Source organism: Orcinus orca, chromosome 2 (assembly GCF_937001465.1).
Source record: "Orcinus orca chromosome 2, mOrcOrc1.1, whole genome shotgun sequence".
Lineage (NCBI taxonomy): Eukaryota > Metazoa > Chordata > Mammalia > Artiodactyla > Delphinidae > Orcinus > Orcinus orca.
The window spans coordinates 117,817,153-117,844,338 of record NC_064560.1 but is presented as its reverse complement, the minus strand read 5'-3'; the positions used below and the strand labels follow the sequence as shown (position 1 = coordinate 117,844,338).

The 27,186-nt window shown below is 40.9% G+C and overlaps 2 protein-coding genes and 1 long non-coding RNA gene across 8 annotated transcripts in view; 1 reads left to right on the top strand and 2 right to left on the bottom strand.

The window, feature by feature from the left end:
* LOC125963412 (uncharacterized) overlaps positions 1–9,191 on the bottom strand; it is a 57,383-nt gene extending 48,192 nt beyond the window's left edge. Inside the window, exon 1 of the long non-coding RNA XR_007475361.1 lies at positions 9,162–9,191. This is a non-coding gene — a long non-coding RNA (uncharacterized LOC125963412). The remainder of the gene's footprint in view (positions 1–9,161) is intronic.
* The window catches only part of EIF2AK4 (eukaryotic translation initiation factor 2 alpha kinase 4), a 115,688-nt gene extending 93,093 nt beyond the window's left edge, over positions 1–22,595 (top strand). For 3 of the 5 annotated variants that reach the window (XM_049705509.1, XM_049705511.1, XM_049705513.1), the window contains 12 exons: positions 2,236–2,406; positions 2,836–2,970; positions 5,947–6,054; positions 6,645–6,773; positions 8,356–8,442; positions 14,348–14,460; positions 17,357–17,415; positions 18,331–18,428; positions 19,692–19,760; positions 20,169–20,213; positions 21,558–21,676; positions 22,365–22,595. In XM_049705509.1, the coding sequence (XP_049561466.1) occupies positions 2,236–2,406; positions 2,836–2,970; positions 5,947–6,054; positions 6,645–6,773; positions 8,356–8,442; positions 14,348–14,460; positions 17,357–17,415; positions 18,331–18,428; positions 19,692–19,760; positions 20,169–20,213; positions 21,558–21,676; positions 22,365–22,422 (1,191 nt within the window). In that variant the 3' untranslated portion in view covers positions 22,423–22,595. The other 2 variants (XM_049705510.1, XM_049705512.1) reach the window with 2 other exon arrangements.
* A 526-nt stretch (positions 22,596–23,121) lies between these two features.
* SRP14 (signal recognition particle 14) lies at positions 23,122–26,359 on the bottom strand. 2 transcript variants are annotated; one of them, XM_004274009.3, is made up of 5 exons: positions 26,224–26,359; positions 25,995–26,067; positions 25,356–25,468; positions 24,166–24,198; positions 23,122–23,669 (listed from the first exon to the last, which is right to left on the bottom strand). In XM_004274009.3, exons 1-5 carry the CDS (start codon positions 26,245–26,247, stop codon positions 23,580–23,582), a joined length of 333 nt encoding a protein of 110 aa, XP_004274057.1. In that variant the 5' UTR covers positions 26,248–26,359; the 3' UTR covers positions 23,122–23,579. The 2 variants fall into 2 exon arrangements, with proteins under 2 accessions (XP_004274057.1, XP_049561471.1); XM_049705514.1 differs by lacking the exon at positions 24,166–24,198 and having other exon boundaries at positions 25,323–25,468.
* Between the last annotated feature and the right edge of the window lie 827 nt (positions 26,360–27,186).

Sequence of the window (27,186 nt, the reverse complement as noted above, 5' to 3'; positions counted from 1 at the left end):
ATATTTATATAAGAGAAGATTTTTCTTTTTTTTTGCTTTCCCAGAACCCTTCTAGACCTTGGTCTGACACTCAATTACATAATCCTGTGGTGATGAGCAAAATTCACTTATGGGATAGATTAAAATATGATCGTACGGGGACTTCCCTGGTGGTCCAGTGGTTAGGACTTCGCCTTCCAATGCAGGAGCAGGGGGGTGGGTGCTGGTTCGATCCCTGGTCGGGGAGCTACGGTCCCACATGGCTTGTGGCCAAAAAACCAAAAACATAAAACGGAAGCAATATTGTAACAAATTCAATAAAGACTTAAAAATATATATATATACATGATCGTACACAGGCCAGGCAGAGTCATTCAGATTTGGGGACACCTACAGTGTGTCAGGCACAGTGCTAGGGATATGAAGAGGAGTCAGTTGAAGAGTCCACAGACTGCTTTCAACTTCTTCATTCATATTGGCCTTTAAAAGCCATGAGGGGACCCATACAGCATGTTTCTACCCTCAGCTCTTTAAAACAACTTTCACAGGCACCGTGGTTTAAAGAAATCACTCAGATAGTTTGCAGGTTGGGAAAGTAAACCAGATACATACCACTAGGAGCTCTAGAAATTAAACCAGATTACATTTTAAATGTTAAATATTAGAGGAGATCTTAACAATTACAAAGTGACCCAAAGGCATAATTTTCTAATATGAAGAAAAGTATTTTCATAATACCCTAGATGTGTACACAGCACATAGCCTGTGCAGAAATAGTCCTGTGTATAAATGACACAAAGGATCTGCCCAAGGAACTGCCCAGTTCAGTGACTCCTTGGCCAACCAAAGGTTCAAGCCCAAAAGGTTCTTTGAACTAATGTCACATTTCAAAATATTTCACACTTGCTCATGATAGCTGCATTGTTTGCTAAAATGTCAGCTTCTTTGCTTTTTGCTAAATCTTTACCCACTAGTCATTTGATATTAAGCATTAATTTGAAGTTGTGTGTTTGATTAGTTCAAAATGGAAAAATTAGTATCTAATATAGGCATTTGGTACTTTCATTATTTTAAAAGGGAACTGTAAGGATACTAGAAAAGGAAGGAGAAATATTGCAGGAGAGTTTCAAATATCTGGCCCAGTCTTTGCATTTTACAGATGAGGCACCTAAGGTCCAAAGAGATCTGTGACTTATCCCAAGCCACATGGAGTTAGTTGATGACAGGGTGAGAACCAAAATCTGGAGGTGTTAACTCCAGTGCTTCTGGTAGTTTATTAATGGGGTGATATAATGTTAAAATTTATTGAGAAGAAACAATTTTTTATTAAGAAGAAAAAATAATTTAAAATCAAAGATGTAATTTTAAAATTAAAAATTTTTATCTTTAATATAGTAAAGAAATTATAGATTTTAACACTTACGAATTTTTTTAAAATACAAGTGATTTATGATTATTAAACAAAGTCTTCATTCAGCTCTTTGGTTCCACGTGCCAACTTATAGATGAACTAGGTTCTGCCTGCCTGTAGTCTCAAAGTAGCTATAATTTCGTTTCTTAGTTTCCACTTTAGCCCCTGGGACTCTTTTTTTCTGGTTTTATGATCATAGTTATTTCCTCTTTCACCTGCTGTGCGCCAGGGTCATTATTAGCCACTGTCTCCTCCTGGGGAAGACGAGGAGTACAGCTGGTGAGAGCTGGGATCTGGGGTGAGCTCTGAGCCAGAGAGAAGGAAGAATCGGGGGCTGCCTCTAGGAGATAGTATCCAAACTGCATCTCAAGGCTACAAATAGGAGCTATTCAAAGCGAGGACAGGGAATTCCTGGCTAATTCAGTGTAGTATTAGAACGAGTCAGACTTTGCCTTCCTGTCCCCCATTGACGTGCCTGTAGTAATGGAAATTCACGAGCATGAGGAAGGCAAAGAGGAGCAATACTGGCCTAAAAATATATAATGGAGGATCTGCTAGTACCAGGGTCTGCTCTGCTGGGGTCAGCATTTGCTGTAAGTGTGTGTGACTAAAAATTAACTCTGAGTAGGTACCTAAAGCACTTCTGCAAGGTGCTTTAGAGTTTTGGAAAAGGATAATCCTTAGTCGGGATTGTGGGAAAGATTAAAATTACCCTTGACCACAAAATCCACCCTTTCAGAGGTACAAAAGCTCTGCCATGCTCCCCTGTGTGTAGGAAACACACTGCAAAGTGAGTCTTTCTTGCCGTGGATTTTGGAAGCTAACTGTGCCTCTTTGCTTTCCAGCTGTGTCGACTCTACAAATTTATTGAGCAGAAGGGAGAGCTGCAAGATCTGACACCAACAATAAATTCATTAATAAAACAGAAAACGGGTGTTGCCCAGTTGGTGCAGTATGGCTTAAAAGATCTAGAAGAGGTTGTGGGACTGTTGAAGAAACTTGGCATAAAGTTACAGGTTTGGCAACTGTTTGATTCTGGCAGCACAGATTTGTAGTATTAATAATAGCACAAGGAGGAAATGGGTTTTATTTTGTAACTGCTAGTAAGTTTTATTTTTCCAGAAGAACGCTGCTTTCTACATTTTGGAACATTTGATATCTAGTAACAATTTTGGCTTAAATCAGTTTCTTTGCAAGCATCACAATTCCTATTGTGCAGCAATCCTTATTATGTCAGCCTCAGAGAAGTGGTTATTCTTGAAGAGAACAGAGCTTCTCTTACTTGGCAGGCTGTAGTTTAAACAGACCGCGTGCCAGATCTCACTGAATATTTTGTTTGTACTAAGTAGATTGTTCTGATGCTGATGATGGAAAACGGTGTCTTCAGCATTGCACATTCTAAATCTCGAGCCCTTGACACGTTTGTATGGCATTTCCCTTGGCAGGTCTTGATCAATTTGGGCTTGGTTTACAAAGTGCAACAGCACAGCGGAATCATCTTCCAGTTTGTGGCGTTCATCAGACGGAGGCAAAGGGCTATATCTGAAATCCTTGCAGCTGGTGGCAGATATGACCTGCTGGTGAGGGCTGGCCCTGTGTTTGTTGATTTGTTCTGACTTGATCTCATTTCTTCCTCGACTCGTTATTTTGAAATTTTTCAAAACTACAGAAAAATTGAACCACTGGTATAATTGAACACCTACACATATTTCACCTAGGAGTAGAAATGTCTTGTGAACTACATTTGTAATGTTTTCAACTTTCATTTAAATAACTGTAGGTTTACAGGATGTTGCAAAGATAGTACAATGAGGTCTTGTATATATTTTACCCAGTTGCTTCCAAAAAGCTGGCATAACTATAATAAAATACCAAACCCAGGAAGTGGACATCCATACACTGTATGTGTCTAATTCTGTGCCATTTTTATCACATGTATAGATTCCCATAACTACCACCACAACTAAGATACAGTACAAATGGAATATAGAACCTTACCTCCGTGTCCCTTACCCCATCCCCCATTTATAATTGTCTTAAATATTTCCTCAGCATACATTGAGGTCCACATCAGACAGTGTTGCGCTTTTTGCTTCCAGTGTCAAACTCTGAGGAACTCAAGAAACTCTGCTGTATTTACCCAAAATTTGGGGATTCTGATGAGAAATCTGCTGTTATTTGAATTATTTTTCCCGTATAGGAAAGATGATTCTCACTCGATGCTTTTAAGATTTTTTTTTTGTCTGTCTTTAGTTTGAAGTTTAATTATGATGTATCTTGGCATGACTTTCTTTGGATTTGTCTTGTTTTGGATTTTCTCAGGTCCTTGAATCTATAGGTTTGTCTTTTGCTAATGTGGGTCCCCCACCAAGCCCCAGCAGGTATCAGAGAAGGCTAAATGGGGAGCCAGGATTTTCATATCTGCCTGGGGGCAGTGCCCCCCACGCCCCCACCAGCAGAATCAGTGGAGGCCAGGATCCCCGACTTCCACCCACACCCAAGCAGTAACAAGGTCCCCCTCCCTGCTGGGGCAGTGCCAGAGGAGGCTGAGTGGGAAGCTGGAACCTTCACCACTATGCAGCATAGTATCAGAGGAGGAGTGTTTCAGGCATTATTTCTTCTACAGTGTTCTCAGCTTTACCTTCTTTTTTCTCTCCTTCTAGGACACTGATGACACAAATGTTATGCTCCTGTGGTTCTGGGACATTCTCCTTTACAGTCTGTTTTCTCTGTTGTTTAGATTGATTTTTATCTTCAATTTCTCTATTTCCACTGTTATCTCCATATATGCTATTGGGCCAATCCAGTGAATTTTTTGTCTTCTGCTTCTTTGCTGAGACTTTCCGTTGTTTTTATTTGTTTCGAGCCTATTTATAATGCTTGTTGTAGCATTTTTATGCTGGTTGCTTTAAAATCCTTGCCAGATAATTCCAACATCTATGTCATCTTGTTAGTGCCTGTTGATTTTCTGATTCACTTTGAGATCCTGGTTCCTGTTATGATACGTGATTTTCAGTTGTATTCCGGACATTTTGAGTCTTACGTTATGAGACTGTGGAACTTCCCTAGATCTTCTGGTTTAGGAGGTCTCCTCTGATACTGTACCGGGGGGGCGGGGCAGGGGAGGGGGTGGCATTTTGCTGCTGTCGGTTGGGGGTGAAGATCCAGGTTTCTCACTCGGCCTCCCTCTACAGCCGGAGCGTGGGACGGGTGCCTTGTTACCGCTTCACACACACCTCCACTGAGAGTATAGTGGAGGGGTGGGGGCATGGGGGAGCTGGCAGGTGGCCTTGTTACCGCTGGATAGTGGTGAAGGTTCCAGCTTCCCACTCAGCCTCCTCCGGCACTGCCCCAGAGGGGAGGAGGGCCTGGTTACTTCTTGGGTGTGGGTGGAAGTCGGGGATCCTAGGGGTCCTGGTCTCCACTGACACCGCTGGGGGAAGCATTACTCTCAGGCGGATACGAAAGCCCTGGCTCCCCATTTAGTTTTCTCAGACGCCGCCCTGCTGGGACTTGGCGGGGGCCTCCTTACATCTGGGAAAGGGTGAATGTGTTGGCCCACACTCAGCCTTTGTGAGTGGGAGTGTCTGTGCTTTTTCTGTGATGTTTGACTGGAGCAGGGCAGATCTTGTCTAAAAGTTTTCTGTCTTGCTGGGTTGCCCCTTTCTTGGTCTTTTGACCAGAGACAGCAGCTTTGCCTTGGGGCTCTCTTGTTTGTTCTCCTCGGCGTTTCTGGGTTGACAGTTTCTCCAGCACCCAGTCCAGAGTATATGAGGCAAAAACCAAACCCAGGGAACTCACCACATGTCGTTCCTCAGATCCCATGGTCCCTGGTCAGCCTGCCATCTTCTCTCCACTTTCAGAATTGTCTTATGTTTGTTTTATATGTAATGTCCAGGGGCTTTAGCTTAGCAGGAGGAATAGGGAGAAATGTACCTACCCATCTTGGTCTAGAACCTATGTATGCAACTTTAAATTGTCTAGTAACATAAAGTAAGTAAAAAGAAAAAGGTGGAATTAATTGTAATAATATATTTTATTTAACCCAATATATCCAAAATAATATGTAAGCATGTAATCAAAATTTTTTAATTATTAAGGAGTTAATTTTACATTTTTTTCTACATCTTTATAATTAGCATTTATTTAACCCAGTATACCCGGAATACTATTTCAATGTATAATCAAACATTTAAAAATTATTAAGGAGCTAATTTACATTCTTTTCCATTCTGAGTCTTTGCAACCAGTGTGTTTTATATATACAGCACATGTGAATTCAGATTAGACATTTCAAATGCTCAAGCCCCATGTGGTTAGTGGCTGCCAGATTGAACAGTGCAGAGCTAGATGCAACATTCATCAACATTCACGAAGTGACATGTGTGCTTGCTCTTCTCTCTTGCTACACACACACACACACACACACACACACACACACACTTTATTTTGTTGAACCCTTTGATAAGTTGCTGTTAGAGTGCAAATCATTGCTTTTCCTATAATCACACTTTCGTCTCCATTTCATAAGCAGAGCTGTGTGTCTCTCTCCACAGATTCCCCTGTTTAGAGGACCACAGGCTCTGGGGCCGGTTCCTACTGCTATTGGGGTCAGCATAGCCATAGACAAGATAACTGCTGCTGTCCTCAACATGGAAGAACCTGTAAGTTCCAACTTTGCTTCCCAGTATGCTTTGAGATGTCTTTCATTTTGTAGTCATACACATGGAGCCTCAGATGTGGTAGCTATAGACTGAGGTTTTGGGAGATTACCTTTGCCGTGCGTGAGAGACAAGCCTAAGTCTTGGTGTGAGTACTTAGCCTCTGCTTTTAGCTGGGGGACCTTAGTCCACTAGCCTTACTCTCCTCCTCTGTAATATGCTATGTAAATGTGAGATATTACACTTGTTAGCAGACTCACATCAAAGCCCTTTGTTCATAAATACTGCTGTACTCTACAAAGCTAGAAATGGTTTTTTCCCTGTTTCAGGCAAGATTAGTTTTCCCAGAGAAAAAGAATGTCTTTCTGATGACTTAGAAATAATTTCAACTACTCTATCTTAAAAGACTAATATAAAAGTTTTTTGACTGTGTCTTTTTTTTTAACCATGTCATTTGAAGCGAAGACTTTTGCATTTATGTCACTGTACACAATTTTAAGATGCCTGTTTTCACATGAGCGCTGCCTCCTTGGCCTCACATATATGCCCACAGTCTCCCTCCTCTAAATGTAATCACTCTGTTTCTGATACAGGTTACAGTAAGCTCTTGTGACCTCCTCGTTGTAAGTGTTGGCCAGATGTCCATGTCCAGGGCCATCAACCTAACCCAGAAACTCTGGTCAGCGGGAATCACAGCAGAAATCATGTATGACTGGTCACAGGTAATGAGACAAAAAGCACCTGTGAGTGGAGTGCACAGAGTCGTGGCTTCAATAGCAAATCATCCTCTACGGCTTTAGTTTCTGCCAAACTCTTCATCTCTGTGGATTCAGTTGCTTCCTCTATGAGTTTCTGATTGTTGCCGTAACAAATTACCATAAACTTAGTGGTCTAAAACAACACTTATTTATTATCTTACGTTTCTGGAATTCAGAAGGCTGAAATCAGTTTCACTGGGTTAAAATCAAGGAGTCTGATAAGGCTGGTTCCTCCTGAAGACATTAGGAGCAGAATCCACTTCCTTGCCTTTTCCAGCTCCTAGAAGCCTCCTGCATTCCTGCTCATGGCCCCTTCCTCCATCTTCAAACTCAGCAGGGTAGCATCTTCTTTCCTCTCTACGCTATGCTTCTGTCCTTCCATCTCTAACTGATCCTCCTGTCTCCCTTTTACCAGGACCCTTGTGATTATACTGGGCCCATCCAGATAACCCAGGATAATCTCCCCATCTCAAGGTCTTTAACTTTATTCAATCTGCAAAGTCCCTTTTACCATATAAGGTAACATAGTCACAGGTTCCCAGGGATTAGGATGGGGACATCTTTATGGGGCCATTATCCAGCCTAGCACACTTCCCAAAGGCATTCTGTGTTTAGTGTGTTTGTAGCTTTATATCTTCAGACCTCCCACAGCAGGCCTAACACTTGCTCTGGGTTCCACACCCAGAGTGAGGAAAATGGCACCACTGAGCACCTGCCTACCCTTTAGAAAGGGGGGCCTTTCGACGACTAACTTCTGTACAAGCAGATCACAGAAGGGGCTGCACTTCCAGGTGGTCCTCCGAGTTGTACACACGTTCAGCCACACTCGTGGTGCCCCAGAGAGTGAAGAGATGCCCAGGGAAACAGAACCCCACCCTCCCACCTGCTTCTTCCACATTACCTGCCAAGAGCTGCTGCTGTCCATTTTTGTGTGTGTTACGTAGAAATTGATATCAGAAGTATGCTGAGCAATAAATTGTAGTCATTTGACAGAACAGTGTCCTGTGCCATTTGTTTACTTGTTTCGTAAATTGTTAGAGAAGTGTTCTGTCCTAAAGTAAAATTATAAGTTCAGTAACGGTGACTTCAGCCCTGCACAGGGGCATCCCCTGCAGGCTTCTCTGCTCTGATGCTTCTTTGCTTTATGCTTCAGTTCTGCTTTTCACCTTCTACTGTTTCTTTTGTTGCCTTTGCTTTCCCCAAAGGCCTTTTCACTCTGCATGTGTGTGTGTGTGTGTGTGTGTGTGCGCGTGTGTGTAGTTTTTGGCACCTTCTATCAAGATGTGAAGCTTCTGAAAACCTCTTACTGTGTCCTGACCACATTGAATCGCATGGCCTCTTAGAACAATAGTGAAAGCAAGGAAAGCAAAGGAAGTCTTATTCCTCCTTTGAATTCTGTACTCTTCTTGCTTAATATTTAAATATTTATATAAACCCTGAAATCAGCATGTTTAGTTATTCACTTTGAGAATCCACTGAACACAGTGTTTTCATTCTCGTTAATTACTTGAAGCTGTTCCAGCTGCTCTGTGCTTATTTGTTTCAGTCCCAAGAGGAGTTACAAGAATACTGCAGACATCATGAAATCACCTATGTGGCCCTTGTCTCCGATAAAGAAGGAAACCATGTCAAGGTAAAGACCAGAGGAAATCTTTCACAATTCAACAGTCAGATTTCCCAAACAGTATTAACCGTGGAGCACCCAACCTTCCCACTGAGGTCCTGCCCTTAGTTGTGGGGTGGAAATACATTATTTCATTCTCCTTTTGAATTGCTAGGCCTGTTTTTGGAGAAAGTGTATAAAATAAGGAAGAGAGAATCTGAATCTAAACACTTTTCTTTGAACTCAAAAAAATATAAAAATTAAAACACTATGGCTAGTTTTTTTCCCTACTTTTTTCCCCTTGTTCCCTTTGACCATCTAAGAAAATAATAACTATAGCTGATACCTGCTGGTCGGCATATCCTCTGGCTACTTCCTAACCAATTCTACTATGTTGCATTTAACTAAAAATGCTCATCCCACTACTGGGCATATACCCTGAGAAAACCATAATTCAAAAAGAGTCATGTACCCCAATGTTCATTGCAGCACTATTTACAATAGCCAGGACATGGAAACAACCTAAGTGTCCATTGACAGATGAACGGATAAAAAAGATGTGGCACATATATACAATGGAATATTACTCAGCCATAAAAAGAAACGAAATTGAGTTATTTGTAGTGAGGTGGATGGACCTAGAGTCTGTCATACAGAGGAAAGTAAGTCAGAAAGAGAAAAACAGATACCGTGTGCTAACACATATATATGGAATCTAAAAAAAAAAAAAAAAAAAGGCTCTGACGAACCTAGGGGCAGGACAGGAATAAAGACGCAGACGTAGAGAATGGACTTGAGGACACAGGGAGGGGGAAGGGTAAGCTGGGACGAAATGAGAGAGTAGCACTGACATATATACACTATCAAATGTAAAACAGAAAGCTAGTGGGAAGCAGCCGCGTTGCACAGGGAGGTCAGCTCAGTGGTTTGTGACCACCTAGAGGGGTGGGATAGGGAGGGTGGGAGGGAGATGCAAAAGGGAGGGGATATGGGGATATATGTATACATATAGCTGATTCACTTTGTTGTACAGCAGAAACTAACACACCATTGTAAAGCAATTGTACTCCAATAAAGATGTTAAAAAAATATATACCCAACCAAAAATAAATAAATAAAAATGTTCATAAATATATCACCTCATAACCTTTATTTCTATTTTTAAAGGGAAAAAAATCAACATATTTTCCCCTTGTTTTTCTCCAATAACGTCTTTGTCTGGTTTTTATAGCAGAGTGATGTTGGCTTCATAAATTAGTAGGACCTTCTGTTCTCTGGATAACTTTGTGTAGAATCGGTATTATTTCATCCTCAGATATTCGGTAGAGTTCCTCAAATATTTGGTAAAACCACAGGGGCCTAGATAAAGAGCTATCAGATTGCCTCTTTCTCCTTAAATGAGTTTTGGTAGTTTGTATCTTTCTCAGAATTCCATTTCACCTAAGTTTTCAGATATTCCCTTTCACTATCTGTAGGATCTATAGTGATATCCCCTCTTTCATTCCTGATATTGGTAATTTATGTCTTCCGTTTTTCTCGCCTGATCACTCTGGCTAGAGATTTATCAATTTTGTCTTTTCAGAAAACTAGCTTTTGATGTCATTGATTTTTCTCTATTTTTTGTTCATTCGTTTCCTATTTTATTGATTTCCATTCTTTTTTTTTTTTTTCAATCTGCTAAATTTGGATTTAGAGACAGTCACTAACTGAAGTTTGCTTTGTATCCACTCTGACAATCCCTGCCTTTTAATTGAAGTGGTTACACCATTAATATGAGGTGCAGTTATTGAAATGGTTGGGTTTAAATCTACCATTTTACTATTTGTTTTCTGTTTGTTCCAACTGTTCTTTTCTTCCATTTTTTTCTTTTCATGCCTTCTTTTTAGATTGAATAGCGTTTATTCCATTTTATCTCTACTATTGGTTTACTAACTATAACTCTTATTTTTGGTGGGATTCTTTTTAGAAACTTCTCTAGAGTTTATAGTATACGTCTTTAACATATTACATTCTACCTTCAAAAATATTATATGCCTTCATATATTGTTGTAAGAACCTTAAAACAATATTTCCATTTCCCCTCTATCATCCTTTGTGCTATTGTTGCCAATATTTTTCTACATATGTTATTAACTTCATAGTACATTGTAAGTATTTTGCTTTTAATTAGTCAGTTATCTTTTAAAGAGGTTTTAAAAGAAGGGAGGAATGTCCTTTATATTTACCATTTCTAGAACTGTTTATTCCTTTGTGTTCAGCCAGCTATCATTCTGATTTCATTTTCTTTATGCCTGAAGAATTTCCTAATATTTCTGACTAGTGATGGTAATGAATTCTCTCAACTGTTACTGGTCTGAGAAAGTCTTCATTTTACCTTCATTTTTGAGAGGTAATTTTTCTGTGTATAGAATTCACAATTTACATTTGTTTCTTTTTGCACTTTGAACACAGGTTTTATTGTTTTCTGACCTGATAGTTTCTGTTTAAAAGTCTGCTTTGATCCTCTGTATATAATGTTTCTGTTTATTTTCTGGCACCTTTTAAGATTTTCTTTTGTCACTGGTTTACTGCAGTTTGAATATGATGTGCCTCAGTGTGATACTCTTTATGTTCTAATACTTGGTATTAGAACTGTAGATTTGAACTGTAGATTTATAGTTTTCATCAAATTTGGAAACTTTTCAGACATTATTTCTTCAAATATTGTTCTGTCCCTTTTCCTTCGGGGACTCTGATTACAGTATGTTAATCATTTGCTCTTGCCCCTCACTGAGGCTCTGTTTTTGGTGGGTTTTGTTTGTTTTTTCTCGCTCTCTATGCTTTATTCTGGATCATTCACATGTTTTCTGCAATATCTTATCTGCTATTAATCCCATACAGTGCATTTCTTGTTTCAGATATTGTAGTTTTTTCATCTGTACAAGTTACATTTGTGTCTTTTTTTTTTAATGTCTTCCATTTCTCTCCTCATCATGGTTCTTGTTTCCTTTATATTCTTTATAAGATTTATAATAGTCACTTTTAATTCCATCATCTTGACATTTCTGGTCTGTTTCTGTCTGTTGATGTTTCTCCTGGTTATGAGTTGTATTTTCCTTCTACTTTGTATGCCCAGTCATTTTTGGTTGGTTGTTGGACATTATGAATTTTACATTTTTTGGTGCTGGGTTTTCTTATGTTCCTGTAACTACTGCTGGACTCTGTTCTGGGATGTAGTTAAGACCCTTGGATTCTGTTGACCAGGCTTGACTTTACGTTTTGTCAGGGCAGGGCCCGGGCAGCCTTTAGTCTAGGTCTAATTTAGCCCCACTCCAAAGGCAGTGCCCTCTGGAGGATTCAGCCTGAGGCCCCATGTGTCATGAGGTCTCTCTACTCTGGTAAGAACAAGAACTATTCCTGGCCCTGTGGATCTCAGAAATTATTATGCCTACTCATGTCTGCTGGTTGTTTCCCCAGCCTTGGATAGTTCCCTCTCACCCATGCACAGATCACTTCTGTTTCAAAGATGTGAGTGAACTTCTCTGCAGAGCTTCAGAAATCTTTCTTTCTCTGTGTGTAGCTCCCTCCTCTTCAGTCCTCTGCCCCACAGTTTCTAGCCATCGTGGCCTCCCTAAACTGCAGTCTCCCCAGCTCGGCAAGACTCCTGGCCTCTGTTCAGCTTCCTCCTCCGTGCCCTGCCATCTGCAGACTTCCTCAGCACGGAGATCTGGGACACTTGTAGACTCACTTTGTTTGTTTCCCTCCTCTCGGGATAACAGTCCTCCACTGGTTGTTGTCCAATGTCTGAAAAACATTGTTTATATATTTTGTCTGGTTTTCTAGTTGTTTAAGGTAGAAAGGCAGTTGTTATAGTAGTTACTTCTTCATGGGAAGATTTGTTAAGTCCCCACTACTAGTCTGCTTGTTAGTCACAAAATCATAAATGACCCTAAGTCCTACCGATCAAGCCCCTTCCAGAGCAGTGATTGTTCCTGTAATATTACCAAAAGATGATCGTCTAGCCTCTGCTGGATAATTCCAGCATCGTAACCCACTGCTATAATGATTAGCAAATTTTAAAAACTTGAATCAGAATCTGCTTCCCCAAATTTACATTCACTGGTCCTAGTTCTGCCCTCCAGAATGGTCAATATAACAAGTCTAATTCTTCCTCCTTCTCTTACTACCATCACATAAATTTTAGGAGACCACTGCCATGCCACTTTAAGTGTCCTCTTTTCTGGTTTAAACATTCCAGTTACTTAAGCCATTCCTCATAATGTGATTTCCAAATCCTTGACCCTCCTAGTTAACCTCCTCTAGACACACTTAACTTTGTCAATGTCTGTCCTTAAATGTGATACTAGAATTCTACAGAGTGCTCTAAGCATGTTCTGACTAAATGAGGAGGGTCTGTGACCTCTCTCAATCTAGATAACATATTTCTCCTAATACAGCCTACAAGTGAACTAACTTTAGCAACCATGCAGTTCTTTTGGCTCATCCTGAATTTATCATCAACTAAAACCCACTGGCCTTTTCACAGTCCTCACCATGTCTGACCAGCCTTCTACAATGAGGCTTGATGACAGGACTTCATATTTATTGCTGTTAAATGTGATGTTGTTCATTTTAGTACATTGTTCCAGCCCATCCAGCTCTGTTGACTCTTCTGCCTCTGTTAATGGTGGGTCAATAGCATCATCTTCATATTTGAAGAGCAAGACATCACTTCATTCACCCACTTAGCAAGTGCATTATTAAGCATTCACAGTATAGGAGGGATTGAATTTAGGGCCACGATGGATGCAGGGACATTTAAGCCACAGGCCCTGCTGTCAAGGCTCCTGTAATCCAGCAGGGAACAGAAGACATTCATGCACGATTGTGAGCTCGAAAATGCTCAATGCCATGGGAGTCCAACAAGAAAGTTCTCTGAGGTTTCATCAGCCTGAGAGGTTACTACAGAGGTAGCAGGGAAGTCTTCAGAATGGAGGTGGGATTAATGCTGGACCCTCATGGATGGGCAGGATATAGGTACATGCTAAAAAGGCCTTTTAAGCAAAGGAATAGCAGTGGTAATGTAGTTCTTTCAGTAGAATTGTCCCAAAGATAGAGGCAGGCCAGCAGGGAACCCTTCTGGTATTACCCTGATTAGTCCATTTGGGGTAAAGCAGGATTGTGGAGAAGGGTACTTCAGCAGGAGAGAATGGTTCTAGCTAGATCAAGGAGAGATAGAATGCCCAGCCAAGGAATTTGGACTTGTTTTAGCAGTTAGGGGGGAGCCAGGGTATGTTTTTGGACAGAAGGGGACATCAGGGTGTATATGAGAAAAATTCATCTGCAGGGATATGTAGCATGGAATGGAGTGAGGGATACTTGGAGATGCAGTAGCTGAGGGCAGACTATCAGGCTATCCCAAGCCAAGGCAGGGTGCTGGCCATGGGAGTGAAGAGGAAAAGATAGGCACTGTAAAAGTGGGATGACTGGACTAGGGTTTGGAAAGGAGGGAGCAAGGAGTTGTAGAAACCTTGGTGACTGACCCGAGATGTTTAAGAGGGAAAATATGGGAAAGAATCAAATGAAATAGGAGCTGGTTTGTCTTGGCCTTTTTTTTTTTTTTAATTCTGTCATCTATAATCTATTCTGATCTAGACCAGGGTTTCTCAGCAGCCGCATTTTGACATTTGGGGCTAGATACTTCTTTGTGGGGCTGCTGTCTCGTGTGTTGTAGGATGTCTAGCAGCATCCCTAGCGTCTACCCACTAGATGCCAGTAGCGCCCCCCTCAGCTGTCACAACCACAGGTGTCTCTAATCATTGCCAGATGTCCTGTGGGGAGCAAAATCACCCCTGGTTAAGAGCCATCAACCTAAACTGTTGACTTAGTAGACTTACTATAGTACTCTTCAGCCTGTTGGCTTCAGAAATGATGGATCTGTTTCATTCTTTTTAAGGTTAAGTCTTTTGAGAAGGAAAGGCAAACAGAGAAACGTGTGCTGGAGTCTGATCTCGTGGACCATGTTGTACAGAAACTGAGGACTAAAGTCAGTGATGAAAGGACTATCAGGTAACTTAGTAAACAAAAGCCCAGAAAACCAGCTGCAACTGCCTATCTAGAATTACCATACATTTATTTTAAAAGTCAGTTTGATCCTTTTGGGAAATAAGGATGAGTCAGGTTAACTTATATTGAACCATTCTATTGCTTCTGAGTAACTCAGCAGTTTAAGTATATGACTCCCTACGTAAGACTAGTCATAACTGACTTTCAACATTTGTCCTTCATAACATGTCAGAAAAAATTTTATCATTTTGAAAAGCCTAAGGAACCAAAATCTATCTGCCATTACCTTATTTGGTCTGTTAATCAGTGAATTTCAGTAGTGTTTTGTCAGTGGTTTTGAAAGATCTAATATTCTGGGAGATTATAATATTCTAGGAAAAGATCTCACATACTCATCATAGGAATGCAAATTGGTTCAACTCTCTGGATAGGAATTTAACAAAGTTAAAAGCCTAAAAACTAAAACTTAAAAAAAAAAAAAATTGACCCAGCAATTCCAGTTTAGGAATTTATAGTAAAATTATTCCATAGGGATATGTACAAAGATGTCTATCAAGGCACTGTTTATAATAGCAGTTCTCAAACTTTTTGGTTTCAGAACCCCTTTATACCTTTAAAAATTATTTGAGGACCCCAAAGAGCTTTGTTTATGTGGATTATATCTATCAATAATTTCTATGTTAGAAATTAAAATGTAAACATTTAAAAAATACTTATTTTAAATAACAAACTCATTACATGCAAACCTACATAACATTTTTTAATGGAAAATAACTATTTTCCGGGCTTCCCTGGTGGCGCAGTGGTTGGGAGTCCGCCTGCCAAGGCAGGGGACACAGGTTTGATCCCTGGTCTGGAAGGATCCCGCGTGCCGCGGAGCAGCTGAGCCCGTGCGCCACGACTACTGAGCCCGTGCGCCACGACTAGTGAGCCTGTGCTCTAGAGCCCGTGAGCCACGACTACTGAGCCCGCGTGCCGCAGCTGCTGGGGTCTGCGTGCCTGGAGCCTGTGCTCCGCAACGAGAGAGGCCACTGCGGTGAGGGGCCCGCACACCACAACGAGGAGTGGACCCCACTCACCGCAACTGGAGGGAGCCTGCGTGCGGCGGCGAAGACCCAATACAGCCAAAAATAAAACAAAACAAAATAAATAAATTTATTTAAAAATAAAAAAAAATAACTTTTCCAAAACAAAATAAATGTAGTAAGAAAGAATGGCATTGTTTCACATTTTTGCAGATATTGTTAATGCATTGTTGTACATTTTTGTAATCTCTAATGCTTTAGTAGAAGAAACTATATTGTCTTGTCTGTTTCTGCATTCAGTCTGTTGTGATACCACACATCCTGTAGTCTCTGGAAAAGTCCATCACACATTAATGAGAGGATAAGAATAAAAAGGATAGTTAACATTTTAGGATTATTGTGAAAATAGTTTTGACATTGCAGATACCCTGTGAAAGGATCTCAGGGGCTTCCAGGGGTCTCTGGACCACACTTTGAGAATCTCACTTATAATATCACAATATTATAGAAGACTGTTCCAATTACAGTAAATACAGTGAAATACTGTGCAGCCTTTAAAAATATTATGGTAAAGCTGAGTTTATTACAAGGAAGGGTGTCCACAAATAAGATGTATGATATCCCATTTTTGTTTCAACCAAAATATATAGCCCATACATAGAAGAATGTGTGCAATGATGGACCAAATTTTTAAATTATAGTTATTTCTGGTTAGTGGGATTACAAGGGATCTTAATTTCCCTTAAGCTTTTCTATATATTTGTAACTCCTGTATTTATGCTCATAATCAGAAAATACAGTACTCTACTTTTTTTGGCTTATATCCGTGATTCTCAACCAGCAGGAGTTTTGCCCCTCAGAGGACATTTGGCCATGTTTGGAGACAGCATTTTTGGTTGTTAAACGGGAGGTGCTGCTGCTATCTAGCAGGGACCAGGGATGCTGTTAAACATCCTGTAGTGCAGAGGACTGACCCCCCACCCCCACCCCAACAAACAGTTACCTGGCCCAAAATGTCAATAGTGCCAAGACAGAGAAATCCTGGCTTATATAAAATAAATGTTCCTGCTTGCTTCTCCGGCCCCGGCCCCGACCCTGCCCGTATGCACCTAGCTTGACTACATTCACCATCAGGCTTTTTCTAAGAGAATATAATGTTCTTCAAGTCACTAGGTATTAGGATTAAGAATCCAAATCAAAGGCAGAGGTTTAGAAGGAAAAACAAAAAATAGTCAACTAATTAATAGTGACTATTAGTACTAGTACAGGCAAACATCATTAAGATGCTTAACAGGCCAGATGGGATTTAGTTTTAGCAGGGAAAGGTTTAAAATCTTTCCTCCATGTGAATGTTTATTTCCCTGTTTTCCCAAGATAGAGTGCTATTATGTCTCTCAAAGGCTATAAATTAATTCAGTCTTTGAAAGAACATCCATTCAACAGCTTTTGAAAGAATCTCATTTACTAAATGTTCTCCTGTGGGTGATCACCAAGGTTGCTGCCATAATGAAGGCGGGGCATTGCTAATGTTTCCTTGTATTGTGAGGGGAGCAGAAAGAACACCCATTATATTTCATTGAAATTAGCTTCTTATGTTGGGCCAGTACTTCACACCCAGCTGAATAAATCAGAATGTTTCTCTAGAATGTTAATTTGAAGTGACAGCCTTGATAATTTTTATTTGCTCTTAACCAAAAGCAGAATTAAGTGCAAATTTTTTTGTTTTTGTTTTTCCTCCACTAATAACCAATATTTATTAAATATTTTTATATTTAATAGAAAAAAGCCTCCCTCTAAGTATAGCTCACTGTAAATTATCTGCGTTTTGTCTTAATGACTGTTTATTCTAACTGTTTTTGTTTGCTTGTTTTTAGAGAAGCTTCCGATAATCTTGCAGTACAAAATCTGAAGGGGTCATTTTCTAATGCTTCAGGTATAATTACTAATTGTAACCTAAACATAATAATGCTTGTGTGTGTGTGTGTGTGTGTGTGTGTGTGTATGTATGTGTGTGTTTGCTCTAAATACTTAAGACTGTGGCTAACTCACTGCATCAGAAATATACTCTTAAAGTAACATATACACAGTTATACCAAATGGAATTTATCCCTTTGAAACCCACATTCTAGAAAATGATAAAACCACTGGGAGTTTGGTGACTCTTTTGGTCCTGATATATCTCTGTCTTATTTTTACAAGTGGTTTAATCTTCCTTTGATTCAGTTTATTATATAGGTCAAATGTAGATACGTTTTCCCCATATGGAAGATTGAAGAAAAGCATTTTGAAATGCCTTGGAGAAAGACACTATATATTTGTTTTCATGAAAGCCAAGAGGGAACAGTGGTGATAGTTACGCCTTTAGTTTCACCACATCTGTCAGCCTGACTGAAAAATGTCCCAGTGAAGTCCACGAGAAGACATACTTGGCTTTTAACAGAATTGGGTCTTCTGGGTTCATTTCTGTTAGCAGATTTTGTGCCACCATCAGATTTCAAATGCTTTGAGGAATTTAAAGAAGTATTAGAGTTTGGGAAATACTGTTTGATTTTTTTCTTAGGTTCATGAGGTTTGGCTCATACTGCCTCTCTATGCCTTTGTCACCTCCCACCTGAGGAAAGAAGGCTGGTGATCTTGACAGAAGTGTCAGAACTTCTGGGGGTTGGGTGGGGTTCTGGACTCCTTCTGGTCAAGTGCAAGCAGTTGCAGAGATAGAACACAAAGCTCAGACACAATCCAGTCCATAGAATCACTCCCGAGTGGATTCTAATCGTCTCCGCCATCTCTGTGGTGTGTTATAGAAAGTGGGACCAGATGAGGCCATAACGGCTAAAACTGTCTGTTTCAGGTTTGTTTGAAATCCATGGAGCAACAGTTTTTCCCATTGTGAGCGTGGTAGCCCCAGAGAAGCTGTCAGCCAGCACTAGGAGGCGGTATGAAACTCAGGTATGTGGTCAGAGTTTCCTTGGCTTTCTGTGAGCTACAAAGGAGGAAGAGAACAGGAGAGGAAAAGAAACAGTTTCCTGGAAATGTTTTTCTTTCCACTTCCTGAACTTGGTGACTTCTGAAAATTCCATAAACACAGAGCATCTCTGGTGCCAGGATTCTGCCCCATTTGTCCTCCAAAGAGGCGTCAGTGTACACTGTGGGCACCTAGATGCAGCTGTTGTCAGAATTACTGGATCCAAACAAAAACTTTCTGATCCGGCTCTAACAGCAGATGGGGTTTGTTTGGTTTTGTTGTAAATAACAAAGCAGAAGAGATCTACTGCAAGACTTGGGGCAGGTTTCTCACTGCATACATGTTTTTGATATCTGCTCTTTGCCTGATTCTATGCTAAGTGCCAGGTAAAATAGAAAAGACGTGACGGGGCCCCAGTCCTTGAAGAGTTTATAACCTCCGAAGCATATGCATTATATAGTTGGAAGATAGAAGGAGATCAGTAATAGGATGCTGAATTAATAAGTACACTGAATGAGTGTTAGAGTGTGCTACAGACATGGGGGAGAGATGAAGATCAGTGTCTGCACGGATGATCAAGACAGGCTTCGTGGAGGTGATCCCTGAAGGATTTAAATAGTCAGAGAGGGAAGATGAGAGTGTTCCAAATGGGAGGGACAGTGGGAAGGGAAGTGCAGGACAAGGCTAATGAGCACAGGTGGGACACTGGCCTCATTTGGGAAGAAGGTTTGAGAGCAGTCATTATTTAGGAATGTAATTAGATTGAAATACAGAAGATCGAGTTACCTCATTTTGTGAGCTTTCCTGGCTGTTTCTCAGGATGTTGGGTAGAAACTTGTTTTTCGTATCTTTCTGCCATATTTCAGTTCCATGTTCTCATTGCTGTCACTGTCCCCTTTTTCTAAACTTAGCTTAATACTAAAATCTCCCCGCTTCCACATGCAGTGTTTTACAGTACTGAGCTTTTATTAGGTTCATTTCAAAATTATAAAGAAATAAGCAGCTAGGTGGATTAGTAAACAAATGATCAAGATAGGCTATAAAAATCTCATTTCCCCTGAGATTGTAATAGGCTAGACACTCACCTTACTGAGGTGGATTAAGAGCAAGTCCTTATATAATATTTGGGATCCCTTCTAGGCTTGGGTTTGTCACCTGTGATTGTTTCCTAGCATAAGAAATGAAATGGCAAGAAAGATGGCTTGGTTTGACAGGTTCTGAATTCTAACATGCTTTCTTCTTCTTAGGTACAAACCCGACTTCAGACCTCCCTTGCTAACTTGCATCAGAAAAGCAGTGAAATTGAGATTTTGGCTGTAAGTCACTTTCTTTAACTTTCTGAGGATGGCTTTTGTCCATACTGTCAAAGTAGTTTCCTCGGAGGTCAGGGCTTTTTTTTTTGCTCAGTGTTAGCAGCATTGGGATGCAGGCCCATTTCTCCTAGTTTCTTCCTCTGAAAGACTGGGGGGAAGGGGACTGAACACGAAAATCATCATTTTTCTAAATGTTTCAGGCCTCTGCAGATAGCAGTGTCAAACCTTTGGGGTGTGATGTGTGGGGCCTGGGAGTATTAGTTCACCAGTGCTGAGATCACATCACTGTCCAGTTCAATAAGCACAGGAGCATCCCCTTCACGTTGCTCCATCCAAAGTGACACCACAGGCACAAGTCAGTATGTGCTGCCTAGGTTCCCTGACATGATATACATTTTTGTGTATCAACAGGTGGATCTACCCAAAGAAACAATCTTACAGTTTCTGTCATTAGAGGTAAGCAAGATGAACTCTTCTGCATTATGGCCTTTAAAATCCCAAAGCTGTTGATTTGCCAAAAGAAAGTTGAAAATGGCATTATTTTCTTAGTGATATTAGGTATTTTTCTGGCAGTTCCAGGAATTTGGTAACATTGTTCCTTTTATGTGACATATGTATTACTAAATCAAATTTTGAGGGAATCACACTTTTCTAGTGACTTTCTTTTAAATTTCAGAGATGATTTTAACAAACGCCTAGTGCTTTTACTGTGTGTCAGGCTGTGGCAGGCCTTGTTCTAAGCACTTTACAAATATTAACTCATTTAGTCACAACAACCCCAAAGGATACATATGTTACCTTCTTACGGATCCCCATTTTACAGATAAATGGAATCATTGTACGTTTTATGGAGAATGGGAGGCAGACAGGTTAGATATCTTACTCAAATTCACCTCACTAGGAAGTTGCAGAGCCAGGATATGAAGTTAGGCAGACTAGTGGAATCTATGTTCTTACCCACTATACTATGCCACTTCTATAAACCTTCATTCCAAGTAGGGAAGCTCATTTGCAGAACTAGAACTACATGGAAGATCTTTTCATAAAAATTAAATTTAGGTCCTTTTTCATATGCTTTTTTTTTTATAACAGGTACATACCCTTATTATCGAATAGCCTAATTGAACTTTAAAAAAATGTAAATACTTAGCTTTGCTATTAGAATGTTCAACTGTAAGAATAACTACAGGTGATTTTTGCAACGTCATACCAAAGAATGCTTTTGTCTATCCAGAGTGTTTAGTCACAGATTAAGTTAGATGAAAAATGAACTTTGCCCCAGAGCTAACATCTCATACTACGTTTTGGTTTTTTTTTTAAAGGTTATTCTCCATTTATATAAAATATTGGCTATATTCCCTGTGCTGTACAATATATCCTTGTAGCTTCTTTTATAAGCTGACTTCCCCCTTCCCTGTTTCCCCTCCCCACTAGTATTCTGTTGTCTGGTAAATAAGCATATACTGGGAACTTACTGCTTTATGAGACACTCAAATGGGTATATATCAGAGGTGGTATCTCCATTTCACAGAAAGTCAACAGTTGGCAGAAATAACTGGTATAAAGTCACATGAGCACACTGGGGCTGCAGCACTGTTAGTCAGGATCTAGTAAACTGGTCTTGTAAAGAAACTCAATGCTTCAAAGGAAGAACCCTAGCAGTCTCCCCATTAGTTCTCTCTCCCTCTAACTGATCTTTTCAGTACACTTAAAGGGGGGAATGGCACTGACATTTCATCAGTGACCCAGTTTTAATAAACCCTAGTATCTGTTGTTAAGTCTTATCTATTTTTTTCCTAGTGGGATGCTGATGAACAGGCATTTAACACAACTGTGAAGCAGCTGCTGTCACGCCTGCCAAAACAAAGATACCTCAAATTAGTCTGTGATGAAATTTATAACATCAAAGTAGAAAAAAAGTAAGTTATTACTTAGGCATTGCAGATTTCAACATGGGTTAAACTCAAAGAGGGTTTTTTTGTTTTTTGGGGTCTTTTTCCCAAGGAGGGTTTTTAAAGTGACAAATACCTTACTGTCATGTTGAGGTTAGATGGCCAATAAGTTGCTACATTGGAACTGCAACTGGTAATCAGGACTGTGAATCACAGTCATGATCCTGTCAATAACAAAACGCAGTGGTCCCAGTAGCAGCTATCCCAGTTATAATTTTTTTTAATTACTCATTTTCTGAAGGGTGTTTTTCTGTTTTATTTTTTTACAATTATGAATGGGTATGAGTCTTTTCAAATGCTTTTTCTGCACCAGTTATAATTTTTAATCACCCAGGTCACTCCTAGGAACATCTAAATGAACGAAAATAAGTGTGACTACTTTGTTTTATATCCCCTTGCCAGTTGTTCATGTTATCATCCACTTAAAAGGAAACAACAAAGCCTGTGAGGTGAATGGTGGGCTCCTCGTGTAGACCCTTATACTGTGGACCCTTGCCAGTCATAGCTTGTCTAAAACTTATGTAATGTTTTTAGTGACTGGCCTTCCATATTGTTGTTGATTACACAAAACTCCTACAGTTACGTGTTCTAAAAATAATTTATCAACTCTGTTCTCTACCATTATACTGATCCTGTCTTCTCCCTTCTTTTGCAGGGTGTCTGTGCTGTTCCTGTATAGCTACAGAGATGACTACTACAGAATCTTATTTTAATCCTAAAGAACGAACGATCATTACATTGTTCAAACAGACAGGAGCTTATACTATAAAATGTTGTACATTCATTGTTTTAAATTAGCTTTACGTTCTAAGAAGCTGTCCTACAGAGTTGAGCTTTGTAGGTTTTTCATGTGTAATATATTATAAATTTATCTTTTGAATATAATGTTTTCATATATCTATTGCTTTTTAATTGCAAATCTATTAGCACTAAAGGTTTTGTGGAGCTAGAACACAAGAAAACAGCCTTGTTCTTCTCAGCCCTATATACCGAGCACATGAAAATGTCCAAAATAAAGGGCATAAAGAAATCAAATATCATCATTAACTTGGAATCTTTATTCTTGATGATTTTGTAATAGGCTTATCCTTAGTTTGGTTAAGCAAACTCTCATTTGGCTATGAGAACTCATTCAAATTTGCTAAAGGAACTATGATGATAAAATTATACAGCCAAGGGGCTTCCCTGGTGGCGCAGTGGTTGAGAGTCCGCCTGCCGATGCAGGGGACACGGGTTCGTGCCGGGGTCTGGGAAGATCCCACATGCCGCAGAGCGGCTGGGCCCGTGAGCCATGGCCGCTGAGCCTGCGCATCCGGAGCCTGTGCTCCGCAACGGGAGAGGCCACAACAGTGAGAGGCCCGCGTACCGCAAGAAAAAAAAAAAAATTATACAGCCAAGTTGGGAAAAATACCCATGAAATAACACAACTTTTTATAAAATTGTCAGGTTTCAATTCCAGTAACTCATAAGACAGGGCCTAAAGCCTATTCATAATCAGTCATTCCAGAATGAGGAACTATTGCCAGAAACTTTTTATGGGATGGGAAAAGGAATAAAAGATGGTCAGTACTGATAAATACAGGTTTAATGATACAGTGCTCTTCACAGACGGCTACAGAGACTGTAAACTATTATCCAGAAACATACAACCATACAACACAGACCACTTAGCCAGATATAAAATAAACTGGCTTCTTGTAACTACCCTGTAAACACTGCAGCCCTTCTTCCATCCAAAAATGACCCTAATCTCACATGAAAACAGTTATTGTAGAGGAATCAGAAACCCAGCTTTGTGGCCAAAAGTAAAAACCAAAGGAAAAATAGCAATTCAGTGGTTAACTGGTGAAAGCAGGAAACCTGGTGCCCTTCACTGCGCTGCTTTGCTCTTCTTACTCTTGCTCTTTTTGTCCCTCTTCTTCAGCCCATCCATGTTAGCTCTCAATAGGTTTGAATAAGCCTAAAAGACACAGAGCATGACCTTAGTGGGAAGAGTTGCAAATTGGTGGAGCATCTGCTGTGCTTCCATAACAGATTTAGGGTAGCCAAAATCAGAAAGCCTATCTGATAAAGCATATAATACCACGGGGATACTTGTATCCTGAGGAAAATGGTGTAAGGAAAACACCCTCACATTATAGCAGCTTCTGCAACACCCACTAGTGAGTTGCATGTTTTTTACTTTTTTTTTAAGCAAACATGGAAAACTACAGGCAACTTCTCATTCAGCTATACTATACATAGAGCATATCTAAAGCCTAAGACAACAAAATCTATCTAAAAAAGACAATATCAGCGTTGAAAGTAGAATTCACAGCCTGGCAGCTTTTACTTGTAAACTACTGGTAAAACATCACAGGAGAGCAGTGAACCTAAATAGCAATCTTAAGCCAGTGTTAATTATTATGCTGACTCTTGCCCTGAGAAACGAGACACAGAGAACACCAGACACTCACCATCTGAAACTTATTCACTTCTTTGGAGCTCACCTGGAAAAGAATAGGGAAAAGGTCACCCCTGTTATCCACATAGGAATCATCTGCCTCACCCAATAACAACTCAAAAGCCTCGGGAAGACAACACCCTAATCTTTAAAAATATTTCTTCCCAATTGCAGGGGTCATAATACACTAAAAGCTATTTTTCTACTCCACTTTCCTCTGCCTGAGGAACAAGCAAAGTAGCTCTGCACTTTGAGAATTGTACCAAGATGGGAAAGAGGCAGAAGTGGGCTCCTTAAGAAGCTATGCCTCTTGCCTGTGTTGAAATCTCTTAACACACATGGCACTGACTTTCTCTCAGGGTTCTGAGAGACGTCAAAGGACTTAATCTTTTGTGCAAGATACTTTTAAATTACTCCCTCCCCATCTTATTTTAAACCTACCATTAATTCAGGCCCATTTAAGCAAAACGCAAGCTACCACAACAAAAGAAATTCTACCTCTGAAGACTCCTTAGTTTTCCGTATTTCATGACACCCAACTTTATTTTTAAAAGCCACATAAGCTTGCTTTACTGTAAAAGTCTTCTCAAGATAACTGGTAATGGGAGACATCAACTAGTTATGGCATACATTATCATGAATATCCTATGCTGATGTGATTAGAGGGCAGGTCTGGTTCTGCCCCAGCAAAATAAAGTATTCATTTGGAATCCAAGCAGTCTCTTGTTTTGCCATATTCAACCTCCACTTTGAAAGGGAATAATACTAGGACTCTTGACTAAATCATATGCTCTCGTAATATAATACATGTTTGGTACATGAACCACAAAGATAAATAAACAATCAGCTTAAAAGTAAAAGCATCTGATACCAAGAAACTGTTCACCGAAGGCCCAGCACAGTGAAGGAATAAGGAATCAAATATGCCAACTGCTCCTTAACAGTGCTACTCTGAGTAAGGACCAATATGTTAATTGTATTTCTAACAAGTGTTTGGCTTCTACCTTCTTCGTTTTAATTTTGCTTTTGGGTTTTCTATTACTAAGGTAATAAAAGAAGACCCTGATCCCAAAACAGCTGGGGAGCTACACACTAGGCTTTATTTAATAACTTTAAAAAAAAAAAAACTGGTTCAGATATACCCCTCAAGTTAAATTCAAGGCTTTAAACTCCAAAATTAGGAGTATTAGGAATCGAACTCACCACAGTGCTGATCTTCTTTTTCCCATCAGTAGCTCTTAACAGACACTTGTTGTCTGAGGGCTCAAAGCCCTCCACAGAACCCTTTCTTGGAATGGGTTTAGTTCGACCATCATCTGCATGAAAAATACATCCTGGTGAACACAGCCACAGACGTGGTTAACAGGTAGACGAAGAGTTAAAACGTAGGAGAACGATTCCAAGAGGATACCTAATCCACCTCCACTGGTCTAGTTCTGTTAACCACATTATCTGCTATTACAGACGCCTTGCCCACACTTTGGGAACCTACCTGCCACTTCCACGATGGGAACACCGTAATAACAAAGCAGACTAAATCTCACTAATCATGGCGCGGTTTGGGATCCTTGACAAAAATACGAGACCTGACATGCTTGGGGCCCACTGGAACCGGAATTGACTTAGGTGGCTAAGTGCAGGGGGCCGCACCAGCCACAATCCCCAATACTCTCCGGCCCCTCAGCCCTGAATGTGCCAGTACCAGGTGGAGGAAGGTACGGGAAGGCGGGGACGCGCGGCAGACAGACTCTGCCTGTGGCTCCCAGTCACTGGGCACCCGGGCCGGGGCATCGCTCGGCCTCCCAGCTCCCTTCCGGCCTTGCTGCATCCGCAGCTGCTTACACTTCTTCAGGGTGATGAACACGCTGCCCGACAACCGGCACTTCTGGAAGAGCCTGGTCAGCTCCGTCAGGAACTGGAACACAAGAAGCCCGGCCCCGTTAGGCAACTCCAACCCCCACCCCCCGCCCCCCGCCTCGGCAAGTCCCAGTCCCTCCCGCAGAAGGAGACAGAGGTCCCGAGCTAAGCCCCAAACAGTATCGGTCCCTCAGCCGGCCAGCTCTGGCTATACCTGCTCACTTTCCAGCAGCACCATCCTGGCGCTGCTGGCTCTGCTCCGTCAGCATTAAGTCCCAAGCCGTTGGAGCCGGAAGTTTCCCCCAGGCTGGGCGGGACTTCCGCTATTAGGTTTCAGCTCTCTTCCACCCAATCCCTGCTTCCGCCCTCTGCCCGCCCGCCCCGCCCCGCCCCGCGCCTGCGCTCTGGGGCGCCCCCTCCAGTCCCGGGAAGGCAACGACCCCGAGGCCCTTGGGCTGTGCTTGATTTCACAGACAAGCAAATACTCTAACCCAAGCAGTGGGAGAGAGTGAGAGAGCACAGGAGGGATCTGATGGAAACCTATAGTTGTGTATATTCAGCTGTACTGTTATTCCGTGCTTCAATTTCCTCAACCTGTAATAATAGTATCCACTTCACTGTGTGGTTGTGAAGAGCAAATGAACTTACATTAAACAGTGCCTGGCTCATAGAGGGTGCTCGATAACGTTAGCTGCTATTTTCATTACCACTGTCATTGTAATAAGTTCCCATGGCGGGAACTCTCCATGAGTTCCCTCCGAACTCTCCCTCTTCTCTGACCAGGCTGGGTGGCCCCAGCTCTAGCAAGAGGGCCTGGAGCCATGTCTCAGTTTCAGCTCTGGGTTCAGTCTGGAGACCCGGGGTGTAGGCCCTGCTCTGCCAGTAGCCAACTTGAACACTAGGTCTTGGAAAAGTCAAGCATGAAATCATGCAATGGGTTTTCACTGAGGGTCTCTTAGCCTATGCCAGGCACTGTTAAAGGAGAGGGGGCTACAGCAGGATACAAGTTTCTGGTTTCCTGAAACTTGGGTTAAAGGAGTAGTGAGGAAATAAACAGTAAACTAGTAAGTATAGCTTCAGATAAAGAGTGCTGTGTGGACAACTAAACAGGAATGATACAAATGAGAGTGACAGGGGGACTACTTTAGGTTGGGGTCAGGGAAATCCCTCTCAAGAG